We start from the raw sequence: 19,262 nt of genomic DNA on the forward strand, positions 1-19,262 counted from the left end.
GTTTTTATTGTTTTAGAAGCTGTGGCAGCTTGCTGCAGGTGGTGTTTCTTCTCAGCATCTATTCTGTTGACAGGTACTGTTGACACTACACATAAGGTCTGACTCGTTCACTGATGGCATGTTTTTGTTATAGAAGCTGTCCAGGCCTTTACATTACATCTTTCATTCCTTTTTACTTTATTATGTGATATTTTGTTGTGCATGCTTTGACCTTAGCTTTATATAGCATTCTTTGCTATGCACAGAATAATTTGGAACCTTCTGACCGTTGGTGTTCCATGTAATTTCTTGCTAAGGCTTCACAGAAAATTTTACCGACTTGTAAATGATAAATAAGAGGTCATTATAATATAAATACATTATTCATTTAAACATTTGTTTTGCTCTCTCTTTATTGACATTTAAGTCATAGGCTGCTCGGGCAATTTACTTGCTATAAGGAGTTCGCATGTTTGCTCCCTGTAACACACATGCCAGATGAAGACGAGAGTTTGAGCTCAGCTCGTACACAAGTTTTCGCATTCACTGTATTCTTCCTCAAGTGCAATGTTTAGTGATATTATTGTTGTACTTTTTTCTTTTATGCAGTAACTTTATTCTAGGGGCCACAGTCTTGAGGTTATTGATTAATGCTCTATATAGGGAATCACTTTGTTTCCTACATGTTGGTTAAGCTTCAGCTCCATAATACTGTGATTACAGGTAGAAATTTTAATACAAGTATTCTAGTGTAATTTTTTTTTTTATCAATTTGTTGTTTTTGCTAAAGGGAATATCCTATTGTGGTTTAGCATAAATATCCAATGAAGTACAGTATACTTAAATTTTTCATATTAATGGCTTCACTGTCGACAGCTTGTAAGAATTGATTGTGCTTTAGTGCTTGCAAGGTAATCATTAGCTTTGAGCTTAGATTTTAACCATAGTGAGTCCATTGAAAAATTATAACTACAATAATTTCCAATGCAGTATTTAGTGATTTTGCAGTTTGGGAAATAACGTGATTTATCTGGGTTCACAGAGAGAATCTTCGTAATGTGTGTGAACAAAGGTAATCAGGTGTTGTTGCATGTGGCAGGTAATGAAAGCTTTTAAATATTTTATACCTAAAGGTAGCATTATTATAAAAAGAAGCAGCAAATTTAGTAGCAGAACAAATAAAGTCAGACAAAGATAACTAGCAAAGTTTAGAGCAGAGGCAGACAAGGAGAAAAGGGAACTTAAAGTGCTGACAAAGATAAAGACTGCCTGTGACTGCACAAATGTAGTCATAGGTAGCATTTGACCTAGGTGCAGTATATAGCATTTAATTTTGTACTAAACTTTCAGAAAAATATTTTAGACTTTTTTTTTCTCTTTTGAATAGCCTGCCACCTCTCAGAATTGGTCAGTCACTGAATGGGTCCTTTTAATCCTTTCATTTCTGCATTCCAACATATTTAACCAAATAGCTTTAGCTTTTCACTGCAAAATTTGGAATTACCCCTTGGATATAAAAAATCTTCCACCTGTACTGTGATGTGTTTGAGTACACCACATGAATGAGAAATGCACGTCAAGATTTCTTGTGTGCTGTTATTTTTTTACTAAATGCTGCACCATACATTGACAAGGCTCAGTTGGCTGATACTCAACTGATATTTCTCTCAACACTGCCTTGGTTTTTCTCTTTTGAAGTTACTGCATTGTTTGGGTTATTTATGTACAGTGTTTTTGAATATTATTCAGTTCATGTATATTCAGTAATATATTATACATCCTTTTTGCATGCTAGTAAATGCCAGAGACTTATTATTTGGCTATTAAAATGCACTTATGCTAATGAATATTAAAATTTTTCATGCCCCTTGCACTATTATTGATGGTATCAAGAGGAAAAAGAAAGATGCAGGATGAAATTGAAGGTCTTTTACACCAGGATAATGATAGTGAGTATGACAGAGATGACCATGATAATGGTTTTGATGTGGAGGAGATGGATAAAACATCTGCTTCACCTCCTACAACTGAAAAAACACAAGAACACTCATCTACGTGTCACTCACATTTAATTTGCAATGTCTATGGGTCAATTTACACAGGGTTAGGCAATGTTCTAGGTTACAGTGGGAAGTGTAGTATCAGTGGTTTTAATAATTTAGATTCATGCAACAGTTTTGTTAATTACTTTCAATAATCAGTTAACAAGACTACAGATTGAACATTAAAATGGTATAAAATACCGACAGGTTGTTAGGTAAGACACATATGCAACAGTTAGGTATCTTTATTTCGAAACGTTTCGCCTACACAGTAGGGTTCTTCAGTCGAGTACAGAAAAGTTGATAGAAGCAGAAGATACTCGAAGATGCTATATAAGGCTCCATCCTGTCACTTCATCTCCATATTGTTTCATTCTATGGAACAATGCTCTTCTCCAGACTGAGGGACTGACCACCTCAAAACTTTATGGGTGATGGACTGATTACATCGTCTTCAAGTATCTTCTGCTTCTATCAACTTTCCTGTACTCGACTGAAGAAGCCTACTGTGTAGGCGAAACGTTTCGAAATAAAGATACCTAACTGTTGCATATGTGTCTTACCTAACAACCTGTCAGTATTTTATACCATTTTAATGTTCAATCTGTCAGACACTGCAACACAAGGGTATCTTGGTACAGACCTACAATCAACTTCGACAACCTCTACTAGTGAGAACGGCTGGATTTGAGAGGGACCTGACCTCCCAACATCTGAGTTCTTACCTCTTCTAGTGACCTACATCTCACCTCTTGGTGCTATATAAGGCTCCATCCTGTCACTTCATCTCCATATTGTTTCATTCTATGGAACAATGCTCTTCTCCAGACTGAGGGACTGACCACCTCAAAACTTTAAGGGTGATGGACTGATTACATCGTCTTCAAGTATCTTCTGCTTCTATCAACTTTTCTGTACTCGACTGAAGAAGCCTACTGTGTAGGCGAAACGTTTTGAAATAAAGATACCTAACTGTTGCATATGTGTCTTACCTAACAACAAGACTACAGGAGGGCCTCGCTTATACAGCAAATTAGGGTCCAGGCTACTGCTGTAAAGTGAATCATATCCTCTTTTTCACTTGCAGATGCATATAAAAGCCTGATAACATGTTTACACTATCGTATATTAACCCTTAAAGGGTCCAAACGTATATATATGTTCACCTGCGCACCAAATATCTTGAGAAAAAAAAATAGTTTTTTTTTTATAGGAATAAAGAGCATGTGGTACCCAGGTGTCCCCAATTTTTTTTCATATGGCGCGCACTGAGTGCGCACACCCATAAGAACATAAGAAAGGAGGAACACTGCAGCAGGCCTGTTGGCCCATACTAGGCAGGTCCTTTACAATCCATCCCATTAACAAAATATTTGCCCAACCCAATTTACAATGCTACCCAAGAAATAAGTTTTGATGATTCTATTTACGCATTATGCAAGTCCCACTCGAATCCAACCCCTCTCGCTCATGTATTTATCCACCCTAAATTTGAAACTACCCAATGTTTTAGCTTCAATAATCCTACTAGGAAGACTGTTCCACTCATCAACTACCCTATTTCCAAACCAATATTTGCCTACATCCTTTCGAAATCTAAACTTATCTAATTTGAATCCATTATTGTGGGTTCTCTCTTAGAGAGATATCCTCAAGACCTTATTTATATCCCCTTTGTTAATACCCATCTTTCACTTATACACTTCGATCATGTCTCCCCTCATTCTTCGTCTTACAAGTGAATGTAGTTTAACCTGTAAACGGTCCAAGCAGATCTATGTTCACGTGTAGTGCTACAAAAGTAGATCTACATTTTTTTTTACATATTTTCAAATATAAAAAAAAAAAAAAAGTAGATCAGAGTTTTTCAACTTTTTTTACATACTTTCAAATGTTGAAAAAATGTATATATACGTTTGGACCGTTTACGGGTTAAGAGTCTTCAATCGCTCTTCGTTTGGAAGATTTCTAATGTTATGTATTAATTTAGTCATTCTTCTCTGAATGTTTTCCTACGAATTTATATTCATTCTGTAATATGGAGACCAGAACTGAGCTGCATAATCTAGATGAGGCCTTACTAATGATGTATAAAGCTGCAGTATAACCTTCTGTTGCTTACACTTCTTGATATAAATCCCAATAATCTATTTGCCTTATTATGCACTCTTAGGCATTGCTGTGTTGGCTTAAGGTTGCTGCTTACCATAGCCCCCAAGTCCTTTTTGCAATCTGTATGGATAAGTTCTAAATTATTTAACTTATAAGTGCTAGGGTTATGAACACTTCCGAGCTTCACAACCTTGCATTTATGTACGTTGAACTGCATCTGTCACCTTTCTGACCAAGAATAGAGTTTGTCTAAATCCTCCTGAAGTTCCCTAACATCGACATTTGAATCAGTTATCCTACCTATCTTTGTGTCATCGGCGAATTTGCTCATAAGAACATAAGAAAGGAGGAACACTGCAGCAGGCCTCTTGGCCCATACCAGGCAGGTCCTTTACAATCCTTCCCACTAACAAAATATTTGCCCAACCCAGTTTTCAATGCTACCCAAGAAATAAGTTTTGATGATTCTATTTACTCATTATGCAAGTCTCTCAAATCCAACCCCTCTCACTCATGTATTTATCTAACCTAAATTTGAAACTACCCATCATTTTAGCTTCAATAACCCTACTAGGCACTGTTCCACTCATCAACTACCCTATTCCCAAACCAATACTTTCCTATATCCTTTTGAAATCTAAACTTATCTAATTTGAATCCATTATTGTGGGTTCTTTCATGAAGTGATATCCTCAAAACCTTATTTATATCCCCTTTGTTAATACCCATCTTCCACTTATACACTTCAATCATGTCTCCCCTCATTCTTCGTCTTACAGGTGAATGTAGTTTAAGAGTCTTCAATCGTTCTTTGTACGGAAGATTTCTAATGCTGTGTATTAATTTGGTCAATTTTCGCTGGATATTTTCTAATGGATTTATATCCATTCTGTAATATGGAGACTAGAACTAAGCTGCGTAATCTAGGTGAGGCCTTACTAATGATGTATAAAGCTGTAAAATAATTGCTGGACTTCTGTTGCTTACACTTCTTGATATAAATCCCAGTAATCTATTTGCTTTGTTTTGTATGCTTAGGCACTGCTGTCTTGGTTTAAGGTTGCTGCTTACCATAACCCCCAAGTCCTTTTTGCAATCTGTATGGCTAAGTTCTACATTATTTAACTTATAAGTGGTAGGGTTATGGACACTCCAGAGCTTCAGAACCTTGCATTTATATACATTGAACTCCATCTGCCACTTTTCTGACCAGGAATTGAGTTTGCCTAAATCCTCCTGCAGTTCCATGACATCTAAGTTTGAATCAATTATCCTACCTATCTTTGTGTCATCGGCGAATTTGCTCATATCACTAGTAATTCCCTCATCAAAGTTATTGATATACATTATAAACAACAACGGGCCCAAGACTGATCCCTGTGGAATGCCACTTGTTAGGGATCCCCATTCGGATTTAACCCCATTTAAGCATACTCTCTGCTTCCGATTGGTGTGCAATGACTCAATCCATGACAACACTTTTCCCCCAATGCCATGAGCTGCCACTTTAACAGTCTCTGGTGTGGTACTCTATTAAAAGCCTTATTAAAATCTAAACAAGCAGTATCGAATTCTTTATCATGATCGGTGGATTCAAAAGCTTTACTGAAGAAGGTTAATAAATTAGTTAGGCAGGAACGACCCCTCGTGAATCCATGCTGAGTATCATTAATCAAGCTGTGCTTATCGAGATGGCTTCTTATATTATCAGCTATAATTGACTCTAGTAATTTGCCTACAATTGAGGTTAGGCTTATTGGGCGGTAATTAGACGGTAAAGACTTGTCCCTTGCTTTAAAAATAGGAATTACATTAGCCATCTTCCACATATCCGACACTACACCTGTTTGAAGAGAAATATTAAAAATATTAGTCAATGGTTCACAAAGTTCCACCTTACACTCTTTAAGAACCCTTGAAAAAAGTTCATCAGGGCCTGGGGATTTATTTTGCTCTAACTGATCTATCTGTTTGATAACCATTTTGCTAGTGACTGGGATATTGCATAATTTATCATCTTCAGGCCCACTATAAAAATTATTACTGGGATATTGTTAGTGTCTTCCTGAGTGAAAACCGAGAGAAAATAATTATTAAGAATAGAGCACATTTCATTCTTCTTGTCAGTGAGATGCCCAGAGTTATTTTTAAGGGGACCTATCTTATCTCTAACTTTTGTTCTATAAACCTGGGAAAAACTTTTTGGGTTAGTTTTCGAATCCCTAGCAACTTTAATTTCATAGTTCCGTTTAGCTTTTCTTATCCACTTTTTAATGTCCCTCTTAATGTCAATATACTGATTCATAAGATGACCCTCACCTCTTTTGATACACCTATAAATTCCCTTTTTCTGTCCTAAAAAATATTTGAACCTATTATTCCTCCATTTTGGGTCATTTCTATTCTATCTAATTTCCTTAAATGGGATAAATGTCCTTTGGGCAGCATGTATTGTGTTAAGAAAGCTGTCATACTGATCGCTCTCTTCTTACTCCAGTCCACAGATGATAAGTGTTCTCTAAGCCCATTGTAATCTGCTAAGCAAAAATTTGGGACCATTACTGAATTATCCCTATTATCATACTTACATTCAATGCTAAAGGTAATTGATTTGTGATCGCTTGTGCTGAGTTCCTCTGTAATTTCTAAATTATTAGCAAGAGTTTCCTTGTTTGCCAAAACCAAGTCAAGCAGGTTATTTCCCCTTGTAGGCTCTGTCACAAACTGCTTCAAAAAACAATGCTAAACTACTCCTAAGAAGTCATTTGATTCTAAATTCCCAGTCAAGAAATTCCAATCAATATGACTAAAGTTAAAGTCTCCTAGAATTACTACGTTATCGTGCCATGTGGCCCTAACACTTTCCTTGCATAGTAGTCTCCCTAGGTCCCTATCTAAGTTTGGGGGACAGTATGTCACACCTAAAATCAATTTTTCATTCCCCTCTGAAATTTCTATCCGAACAGACTCTGTATGTGTTACTTCAGACTTATTACCCGTTTTTATGCAACAGTTCAAGCGATCTCGGACATACAGTGCCACCCCACCCCCCTTCCCGATACTTCTTTCTACTTGGAACAATTTAAAACCCTGAATGTGACATTCTGCAGGCATGTCCCGACTTTTTGAATTAAACCACGTCTCAGTTATGGCAAACACATCAATGTTACCTTCACTAGCAACTAATCTCAACTCGTCCATCTTATTCCTAGCACTACGGCTATTAGCATAATATACATTGAAAGACCCTCCTTTCTCTATTCCCTTCCTGCTCATTTCTGTTTTTCTGCTAAACCTATTACAGTGGACCCCCGCATACCGATTTTAATCCGTGCAAGAGGGGTCATTATTATGCGAAATAATCGGTATGCGAATGAATTTTCCCCATAAGAAATAATGGAAATCAAATTAATCCGTGCAAGACACCCAAAAGTATGAAAAAAAAAATTTTTTTTACCACATGAAATGTTAATTTTAATACACACAAACTGAAAAAGGCATGCACACTTACATGACACTTACTTTTATTGAAGATCTGGTGATGATTGATGGGATGGGAGGAGGGGAGAGAGAGTGTTAGTGTATAGAAGGGGAATCCCCTTCCATTAAGACTTGAGGTGTCGAGTCCTTTTCTGGGGTTACTTCCCTTCTTTTAATGTCACTAGGACCAGCTTCAGAGTCACTGGACTTCTTTCGCACAACATATTTGTCCATAGTGGCCTGTACCTCTCGTTCCTTTATGACTTCCCTAAAGTGTTTCACAACATTGTCAGTGTAATAATCACCAGCACGGCTTGCAATAGCTGTGTGAGGGTGATACTCATCCATAAAGGTTTGCACTTTCAGCCACATTGCACAGATTTCCTTAATCTTTGTAGTAGGCAACTTCTTCAATTTCTCTCTCCCCTCCTCTGAACCAGTTTTCTCGGGTCTGTCCTCTTGCTCTTGAAGTTGATCTATCAGCTCATCAGTGGTTAGTTCTTAATTGTCCTCCTCCACCAACTCTTCCACATCCTCCCAACTAACCTCCAACCCCAAGGACTTTCCCAATGCCAAAATGGATTCCTCAACTGGCATAATCCTCTCAGGGTTAGCCTCAAACCCTTCAAAATCCCTTTTGTCTACACATTCTTGCCACAGTTTCTTCCAAGCAGAGTTCAAGGTCTTCTTAGTCACTCCCTCCCAAGCCTTACCTATAAGGTTTACACAATTGAGGATATTAAAGTGCTCTCTCCAAAACTCTCTTAGAGTCAATTGAGTTTCTGAGGTCACTACAAAGCACCTTTCAAACAGAGCTTTTGTGTACAGTTTCTTGAAGTTTGCAATAACCTGCTGGTCCATGGGCTGCAGGAGAGGAGTGGTATTAGGAGGCAAAAGCTTGATGTTAATGAATTTCATGTCCCCATAAAGTCGCTCTGCAACGTCTGTAGGATGACCTGGGGCATTGTCTAACACCAGGAGGCACTTAAGTTCTAATTTCTTTTCAGTTAGGTAATCTTTCACATTGAGGGCAAATGCATGGTGTAACCAGTCATAGAAAAAGTCCCTAGTGACCCATGCCTTACTGTTTGCCCTCCACAGCACACACAAATTCTCCTTGAGGACATTCTTTTGCCTGAACGCTCTGGGAGTTTCAGAGTGATACACTAATAAAGGCTTAACTTTGCAATCACCAGTAGCATTGGAACACATCAACAAAGTAAGCCTGTCTTTCATAGGCTTATGTCCTGGGAGTGCCTTTTCCTCCTGAGTAATGTAGGTCCTGCTTGGCATTTTCTTCCAAAACAGGCCTGTTTCATCACAATTAAACACTTATTCAGGTTTCAGTCCTTCAGTCTCTATGTACTTCTTGAATTCCTGCACATATTTTTCAGCCGCTTTGTGATCCGAACTGGCAGCCTCACCATGCCTTATCACACTATGTATGCCACTACGCTTCTTAAATCTCTCAAACCAACCTTTGCTGGCCTTAAATTCACTCACATCAGCACTAGTTGCAGGCATTTTTTTAATTAAATCCTCATGCAACTTCCTAGCCTTTTCGCTTATGATCACTTGAGAGACGCTATCTCCTGCTAGCTGTTTTTCATTTATCCACACCAATAAGAGTCTCTCAACATCTTCCATCACTTGCGATCTTTGTTTCGAAAACACAGTTAAACCTTTGGCAAGAACAGCTTCCTTGATTGCCTTTCTGGTGCCCACAATAGTAGCGATGGTTGATTGGGGTTTCTTGTACAACCTGACCAGGTCGGCGATACGCACTCCACTTTCATACTTATCAATGATCTCTTTCTTCATTTCTATTGGAATTCTCACCCTTATTGGTGTAGGGTTGGCACTAGAAGCTTTCTTGGGGCCCATGGTCACTTATTTTCCAGAAACAGCACCGAAAACACTGTAATAATACGAAATATTCCGATTGTATGCTTGGATGTTACCGCGGAGGCTGGCTGGTAAACAATGGCACAGGCGGCACATGTGAGGCTGGCTGAGGGCGCACATTGGACGCGTCTCGGACGAAAATCGGTGAGCGGGTTTTTAAGCGGTATGCGAGGCAAAATTTTTGCGATTAAAGCAAGCGGTATGCGGATTAATCGTTATGTGGTGCCATCGGTATGCGGGGGTCCACTGTACTGTCCTTGTCACCTAGTGCCATTGGCTTTCCAATATCTACCTCGTTCTGCTTATTACTAGTTACCCTAGAACTCATAATATTACTACACTGGGACTTCAATGTTTAAGAACATAAGAAAGGAGAAACACTGCAGCAGGCCTGTTGGCCCATATTAGGCAGGTCCTTTACAATCCATCCCGCTAACAAAACATTTGCTCAACCCAATTTTCAATGCTACCCAAGAAATAAGGTCTGATAACTCTATCCACTAATATATGCAAGTCCTGCTCAAATCCAACCCCTCTTGCTCATGTAGTTATCCAACCTAAATTTGAAACTACCCAAGGTTTTAGCCTCAATAACTCAACTAGGTAGATTGTTCCACTCATCAACTACCCTGTTTCCAAACCAATACTTTCCTATATCCTTTCTAAATCTAAACTTGTCCAGTTTGAATCCATTATTGCAGGTTCTCTCTTGGAGAGATATCCTCAAGACCTTATTTATATCCCCTTTGTTAATACCCATCTTCCACTTGTATACTTCGATCATGTCTCCCCTCATTCCTCGTCTTACAAGTGAATGTAGTTTAAGAGTCTTCAATTGTTCTTTGTACGGAAGATTTCTAATGCTATGTATTAATTTAGTCATTCTTCGCTGAATGTTTTCTAACGAATTTATATCCATTCTGTAATATGGAGACCAGAACTGAGCTGCATAATCTAGGTGAGACCTTACTAATGATGTATAAAGCTGCAGTATAACCTCTGGACTTCTGTTGCTTACACTTCTTGATATAAATCCCAATAATCTATTTGCCTTATTACATACTCTTAGGCATTGCTGTGTTGGCTTAAGGTTGCTGCTTACCATAGCCCCCAAGTCCTTTTCGCATTCTGTACGGCTAAGTTCTACATTATTTAACTTATAAGTGCTATGGTTATGGACACTCCCAAGCTTCAGAACCTTGCATTTATCTACATTGAACTGCATCTGTCACTTTTCTGACCAAGAATAGTTTGTCTAAATCCTCCTGGAGTTCCCTAACATCTACATTTGAATCTATTATCCTACCTATCTTTGTGTCATCGGCGAATTTGCTCATATCACTAGTAATACCCTCATCAAGGTCATTGATATATATTATAAACAACAACGGGCCTAAAACTGATCCCTGTGGTACGCCACTTGTTACAGATCCCCACTCGGATTTAACCCCATTTAAGCATACGTACTCTCTGCTTCCTATTAGTGAGCCATGACTCGATCCATGATAGCACTTTTCCCCCAATGCCATGAGCTACCACTTTCTTTAACAGTCTCTGGTGCGGTACTTTATCATAAGCCTTACTAAAATTTAAATAAACAATATCGAATTCTTTACCATGATCAACGGCCTCAAAAGCTTTACTGAAGAAGATTAATAAATTAGTTAGGCAGGAACGGCCCCTCGTGAATCCCTGCTGAGTATCATTAATCAAGCTATGCTTATCCAGATGGCTTCTTATATTATCAGCTATAATTGACTAGTAATTTGCCTACAATTAAGGTCAGGCTTATTGGGCGGTAATTTGACGGTAACGACGTGTCTCTTGCTTTAAAAATAGGAATTACATTAGCCATCTTCCACATATCAGACACTACACCTGTTTGAAGAGAAATGTTAAAAATATTAGTCAATGGTTCACAAAGTTCCATTTTACACTCTTTAAGAATCCTGGAAAAAAGTTCATCAGGGCCTGGGGATTTATTTTGCTTCAGTCGGTCTATCTGTTTGATAACCATTTCGCTAGTGACTATGATATTGCATAATTTGTCATCTTCAAGCCCACTATAAAAAATTATTACTGGGATATTGTTAGTGCCCTCCTGAGTGAAAGCTGAGATAAAATAATTATTAAGAATAGACCACATTTCATTCTCCTTGTCAGTAAGATGCCCAGAGTTATTTTTAAGGGGACCTATCTTATCTCTAACTTTTGTTCTATAAACCTGGAAAAAACTTTTCGGGTTAGTTTTCGAATCCCTAGCAACTTTAATTTCATAGTGCTGTTTATCTTTTCTTATCCCCTTTTTAATGTCCCTCTTAATGTCAATATACTGATTCATAAGATGACCCTCACCTCATTTTATGTGCCTATAAATTCCTTTTTTCTGTCCCAAAAGATATTTGAGCCTATTATTCATCCATTTTGGGTCATTTCTATTCGATCTAATGTCTTTATACGAGATAAATGTTCTTTGGGCAGCATGTATAGTGTTTAGAAAACTCTCATATTGATAGCTCTCTTCGTTACCCCGGTGAACAGATGATAAGTGTTCTCTAAGCCCATTGTAATCTGCTAAGCGAAAATCTGGAACTGTTACTGAGTTACCCTTAATATACTTCCATTCAATGCTAAAGGTAATTGATTTGTGGTTGCTAGCACCAAGTTCGTCTGAAATTTCTAAATTATTAACAAGTGATTCCTTGTTTGCCAGAACCAAGTCAAGCAGGTTATTACCCCTTGTAGGCTCTGCCACAAACTGCTTCAAAAAACAATCCTGAACTACTTCTAAAAAGTCATTAGATTCCAAATTCCCTGTCAAAAAATTCCAGTCAGTCTGACTAGAGTTAAAGTCTCCTAGAATTACAACGTTATCGTGCCTTGTGGCCTTAACAATTTCCTCCCACAGTAGTCTTCCTTGGTCTCTATCCAAGTTTGGGGGATGGTATATCACGCCTAAGATCAATTTTTCGTGCCCCCTCTGAAAATTCTACCCAAACAGACTCAGTATGTGTTTCAGACTTTATACCAGTTTTTATGCAACAATTTAAACGATCTCGGATATAGAGTGCCACCCCACCCCCCTTTCCGATATTTCTGTTTACTTGGAACAATTTAAAACCCTGAATGTGACATTCAGCAGGCATGTCCCTATTTTTCATATTAAACCATGTCTCAGTTATGGCAAAAACATCAGTGCTACCCGCACTCGCAACTAATCTCAATTCGTCCATCTTATTTCTCGCACTACGACTGTTAGTATAATATATTTTCAGAAACCCTCCCTTCTCTCTTTTCTTCCTGCTGATTTTTGTTCCTCCACTATGCCTGTTACTCTCCTTATCACCTAATGCCATTGGCTCTCCTATGTTCACCAAGAACTCTTCCTCATTCTTCCTATAACTGGTTTCCTTAAAACTCTCACTATCGCTACACTCAGAATACATTGATTTTCCACGAAAACCCATACCACTATCTATTTCTAGTTTAAAGACCTAACAGCTCCCTCCACTGCGTTGGCCAGTGCTCCCAAACCCAAATCTAGATAAGTGAACCCCATCCCTGGCATACATGTCATTTCTGCCATAGAAGAGGTCCCAGTTGTCTATGAATGTTACTGCATTTTCCTTACAGTATTTGTCCAGCCAGCAGTTGACACCAATTGCCCTGGATAACCATTCATTTCCAACTCCTCTCCTAGGCAAAATGCCACATATCACAGGGTTCCCATCCTTCTTCCTAATTATCTCTGTTGCTGTCCTATACCTGTTAATCAGGTCTTCACTCCTACGTCTGCCAACATCGTTGCCTCCCGCACTGAGGCAGATAATAGGATTACTCCCATTACCTTTCATGATGTTGTCCAGATGGCTAACAATATCCCCCATCCCAGTCCCAGGAAAACATACCCTCTGCCTCCTCTTCCTGTCCCTAAGACAAAATGCCCTTTCCATAAATTTCACTTGACTGTCCCTAACTAAAACAATGTTCTTACCTTCACTGATAGAGTTCGTTGTGACGTTTTCGATAGTCTTTGTTGGGGTTTCAAGGGATGTCAACTCGCCCTCCTCTGCCAGTAATCCCAGTAATACCCTCAACAAGGTCAATGATATATATTATAAACAATAACGCACCTAAGACTGATCCCTGTGGTATGCCACTTGTTACAGATCCCCACTCGGATTTAACCCCATTTAAGCATACTCTCTGCTTCCTATTTGTGAGCCATGACTTGATCCATAACAGCGCTTTTCCCCAAATGCCATTCTCTCATGTCTAGGCGACTCAATGTTGAATGAATGACAAATGAAACGTATATATACGATTGGGGCGCTACGTGAGAATACCCATCTTTCACTTATACACTTCGATCATGTCTCCCCTCATTCTTCTTTAACCCTTTCAGGGTCCGTCCCATAGATCTACGGCTGGTCGGTGAGTGTCCAAACCGTAGATCTACGCCAAAATTCTAGCGCCGTCAAATTTAGCGCGAAAGCGCTCATAGGCCTACATATGAGAGAATGGGTCTGCGCCGTGGGTGTGCACCGTAAACAAAAAATCTAGGCGCCTGCATAGCATTGTGGGAACGCCGGCTCAGTCACCCTTGTTCACCATGCCTCGTCGCAAGTCAGCTCTCACTCCCCGGAAAATTGGGACTCTCCTCTTCCTGTCTGATAGTTCTGACACTGATGGAAGTGGAAATGAAGACGAATTCTATGGCTTTGATAAGTTAGTGACCGAAAATAATGACCAGGATATCGATAATAGTGCAGAAAACCCCGACGATCCTCGACCTTCTACCTCTGGTGTGGGCACTCGTGACTCACGGTCGGGTGTTCCTAAACGTAAGAGAAAACTAATATTTTCCCGTGGCCTGGCCTCTGACTTCAGTAATGACGATGATTCTGACGTGGATTGTGATTTTATTGCGCTCGACGATCATTCGAGTAGTGATAGTGAGGAAACATATTCACCAGTGAAGCGTCGGTATGTTTGCCGCCGCATGCGCTCGGGTAGTGTACCCTATGCTGTGCCCAGGGGACGGAGTACATCCCGGAGTACATCCCGGAGTACATCCCGTGGCCCTACACCCGTTTTAGGTAGTGATAGTGAGGATGATGTGGCTACACTTGGCATGGATGGGCCACAGACATCAGTGGATGGTGTTAGTGGGGCTGGTGGTGGTAGTGGCACCGCCATGCGTGACTCGCTGTGCCACGTGGGGACCCACGCTGCTGACTCGTCAGTTCAAGGACAAAGCGGAGCGTCACCCACCAGCCCGCCACAACCACCAGTACAACCAGCCTATGATGTCCAGTATCCACCAGCAAACCGTATCTGGGATTGGCAGCAAAATCCCAATTTTGTTCCCAGCCCTCACCACTTTGATGACTCTCAAAGTGGAATTCTACCTACCTGTCCCCTTGGAACCACGGCCAATGAACTGGAATTCTTTGAATTATTCTTTGACCAGCCATTGATGGAAATTATTGTCAGGGAAAGTAATAAGTATTTTCAGTACACCATGGCAAATACGATCTTATCACCACAGTCAAGACTACACAGGTGGAAAGAGACGACTGTTGCAGAAATGTATTTGCTTTTTGCAACAATAATGCTTATGCCTCACGTCTATAAGCATAATATAAAAGCATACTGGTCCACAGATCGGCTAATTTGTACCCCATCCTTCAGTGAAATAATACCAGTGAACAGGTTTATCTTACTGTTACGTATGTTGCACTTCTCTGACAAAACCAGGCCTGACAGAAGTGACAGGTTATACAAGATTAGAAATGTTTTCATGTATCTCAAACAAAAGTTCAGGATATACTTTTATCCATTCAAGAATCTTGTAATTGACGAGTCTTTGATTTTGTTCAAAGGTAGACTGTCATTCAAGCAGTATATACCGAGCAAGAGGAACCGCTTTGGTATAAAATTGTTTGTACTCTGTGATTGTGACAGTGGCCTGGTGTTGGATATTGTTGTATACACGGGTAGTAAAACATTGAAAGATACCAAGATGTTATTGGGTATATCAGGTGACGTAGTGAGAAACATGATGGCACCTTATCTTGGTAAGGGCCATACATTATATACCGATAACTGGTACACAAGCCCATTACTCAGTGATTTCATGCGAGTGAACAAGACAGATGTGTGTGGCACAGTGCGTTCTAATCGTAAACATATGCCCAGGCTCAACGCAGGTGTTCGTGGTGATGACGTGCAGGTGTTTACTGCCAATGACATCATGGCATTACGGTGGCATGACAAACGAGATGTCACATTGTTGACAACCATTCACCGTAATGAAATGCAAGACAGTGGCAAAGTTGATCGAGTGACTAATGAACGTATTCGAAAACCAGTGACAGTGATTGATTATACACAAAACATGCGCTTGGTTGACAAGTGTGACATGCAGATTGGTTTTGTTGACTGTGTTCGTAAGAGTTACAAGTGGTACATGAAACTTTTCTTCCATCTCATGGACATTTCAATGCTGAATGCATATAATATGTACCAAATAAAGACTGGTAACAGACCACCGTATGGTGAATTTTGTTTGTCTGTTGTCAGACAACTCATAATGAAGTACCAGGTAACAACACCTGCAATACAACATGGTCCTCGAATTCATCACAATATACCCAAGCGTTTGAGGAGAGAAGGTGATCATTTCATAATACAGCTTCCTTCAACTCAAAAGAAATTTGCTCAGAAGAGATGCATCGTCTGTGCACAAACAAAACGACGGCAACAAAGACGCAAAGACACTCGGTTTATGTGTGAGGAATGTAAGGTGCCTCTGTGCATGGTGCCTTGTTTCAAGGAGTTCCACAAGCTCCAGCAGTTCTAAAACCATGTCCAGTGATTGTAAATATGTAAATATATGATAGAACATTAGTATTATACAATATTTGTGCATGTTTATTGTAATAAACAACAGTGGTGAACAATAATATGATAATAACTTTAGTGCGGTTATTGTGTTCAATACAGTGAGTATATATATATCAATTATATACAGTATTGGTCTCTCAGGCCCCAAATGTTAGTAGGAATAGAAAAAAATTGGAAAAGAAAAGAAAAAACAACTAAAACAACAAAATAATATAATACGCGTATGTGGAATTCGTCGATGTTGCCGCCACCACATCATTTTCTACAAACTTCTTGGCACTGTATCTCGGTAAGTACTGATCAGATTCTAATTTTTTTTGTTTTATTACCTTCACAAAAATATGCTCTTTAATTCTGTAAGAAAAAATAATTTTTTTTTTTTTTCAAAATTTCTTGGACACTGGTGCGTGACTTCAGATTTTGGCCTTGGACCCTGAAAGGGTTAACAAGTGAATGTAATTTAAGAGTCTTCAATCTTTCTTCATAGGGAAGATTTCTAATGCTATGTATTAATTTAGTCATTCTATGCTGAATGTTTTCTAACGAATTTATATCCATTCTGTAATATGGAGACCAGAACTGAGCTGCATAATCTAGGTGAGGCCTTACTAATGATATATAAAGCTGCAGTATAACCTCTGGACTTCTGTTGCTTACACTTTTTGATATAAATCCCAATAATCTATTTGCCTTATTTCGTACGCTTAGGCATTGCTGTCGTGGTTTAAGGTTGCTGCTCACCATAATCCCCAAGTCCTTTTAGCACTCTGTATGGCTAAGTTCTACCTTATTTAACTTATAAGTGCTAGGGTTATGGACACTCCCGAGCTTCAGAACCTTGCATTTATCTACATTGAACTGCATCTGCCACTTTTCTGACCAAGAATAGAGTTTGTCTAAATCCTCTTGAAGTTCCCTAACATCTACGTTTGAATCAATTATCCTACCTATCTTGTGTCATCGGCGAATTTGCTTATATCACTAGTAATACCCTCATCAAGGTCATTGATATACAGTGGACCCCCGCCTTACGATATAATTTCATTCCAGAAGTATGTTCAGGTGCCGTTACTGAACGAATTTGTTCCCGTAAGGAATATTGTGAATTAGATTAGTCCGTTTCAAAAATAAACGTACAAAAGCACTTACATAAATACACTTAAATAATTGGTCGCATTGGAAGCTGATCGTAAGGCGGGGGTCCACTGTATATTATAAACAACAATGGGCCTAGAACTGATCCCTGTGCTACGCCACTTGTTACAGATCCCCACTCGGATTTAACCCCATTTAAGCATACTCTCTGCTTCCTATTTGTGAGCCATGACTCGATCCATGACTGCACTTTTCCCCCAATGCCATTCTCTCATGTCTAGGCGACTCAATGTTGAATGAATGACAAATGAAACGTATATATACGTTTGGGGCGCTACGTGAGAACGTATATATAATTTTGGACCATTTAACCCTTTGTTTCGGTTGTATATATACATCTTACGGGCCACCATTTTTGATGTATATATACAGGTCTCCCTCAACATTTGCGTAGGTTAGGGGATAAAGAGCCTCGTGAATGTTGAAAAATCGCGAATGTTTGGTGCCCCAATATATTGCAGGGAAATCTAATATAATACTGCTTCCTTAACCTATTGAACCATGAACAATCATAAAACACATGAGAACATCATAAAATATTTGTATTGGATATACATGCATGCTCCTCCTACTCATATATTTGTCCAATGTCTTTTTAAAGCTACCCAAGGTCCTATCAAAGCTAAAACTCTTGGGTAGTTTCAAATTTAGGTTGGATAAATACATGAGTGAGACAGGTTGGATTTGAGTGGGACTTGCATGTGAGTAAATAGAATTATCAAAGCTTATTGCTTGGGTAGCATTGAAAATTGAGTTGGGAAAATATTCTGCTAGTGTGATGGATTTTGAGGGCCCTGCCTAGTATGGGCCAACAGGCCTACTGCAGTGTTCCTCCTTTCTTATGTTCTTGTGTTGATGAGTGGAACAGTCTGCCTAGTATGGTTATAAGAACATATGAACATAAGAACATAAGAATGGAGGAACACTGCAGAAGGCCCACTGGCCCATGCGCAGGTCCTTATCAAAACGACCTCTACCTAAAGCTACCCAAGAAATAACTCCTGTACCCAATGACACCAATCAAACCCAGCCCCTCCCACTCATATATTTGTCCAGTCTCTTCTTAAAGCTACCCAAGGTCCTAGCCTCTATCACCCAACTGGGAAGATTGTTCCATGCATCTACAACTCTCTTAGAAAACCAGTACTTACCTATGTCCTTTCTAAATCTAAATTTATCCAACTTAAATCCATTATTTCTGGTTCTTACCTGGTTCGACACCCTCAGTACTTTATTAATATCTCCTTTGTTTATGCCTGTTGTCCACTTATACACTTCATTGATATCTCCCCTCATTCTACGTCTCTCCAGAGAGTGGAGATTTAAGGGTTTAAGTCTATCTTCATATGGGAGATTCCTTACACAGTAAATCATTTTAGTCATTCTTCTCTGTATGTTCTCTAATGAGTCTATATCCATCCTGTAGTAAGGGGATCAAAACTGAGCAGCATAATTTAAATGAGGCCTCACTAGTGATGTATAGAGCTGTAAAATAACTTTTGGACTTCTGTTACTTATATTTCTTGAAATAAACCCAAGTAATCTGTTAGCCTTGTTGCGCACACTAAGGCACTGCTGTCTTGGCTTTAGATTTCTGCTTGGTATAAACCTTGGTAATAAATACCGACAAGTTGGTTTAGAAAGACACATAAGCAAACACTATAACATATTTATTAGAAA

The 19,262-nt window shown here is 39.1% G+C and overlaps 1 protein-coding gene across 9 annotated transcripts in view; it reads left to right on the top strand.

Annotated features, from left to right (window-relative positions):
* Mpc1 (mitochondrial pyruvate carrier) overlaps positions 1 to 19,262 on the top strand; it is a 248,397-nt gene that overhangs the window by 69,817 nt on the left and 159,318 nt on the right. For 7 of the 9 annotated variants that reach the window (XR_011393584.1, XR_011393583.1, XR_011393586.1 and 4 more), the window contains exon 3: positions 17 to 73. The exons of the other annotated variants lie outside the window; for them this stretch is intronic. Coding sequence is in view for 4 of the 7 variants with exons in the window: in XM_070097285.1 (XP_069953386.1) it covers positions 17 to 73 (57 nt within the window). In the remaining 3 variants the exon portion in view is untranslated. The remainder of the gene's footprint in view (positions 1 to 16; positions 74 to 19,262) is intronic. 9 annotated transcript variants of the gene reach the window in all.

Source organism: Cherax quadricarinatus, chromosome 57 (assembly GCF_038502225.1).
Source record: "Cherax quadricarinatus isolate ZL_2023a chromosome 57, ASM3850222v1, whole genome shotgun sequence".
Classification (NCBI taxonomy): Eukaryota; Metazoa; Arthropoda; class Malacostraca; order Decapoda; family Parastacidae; genus Cherax; species Cherax quadricarinatus.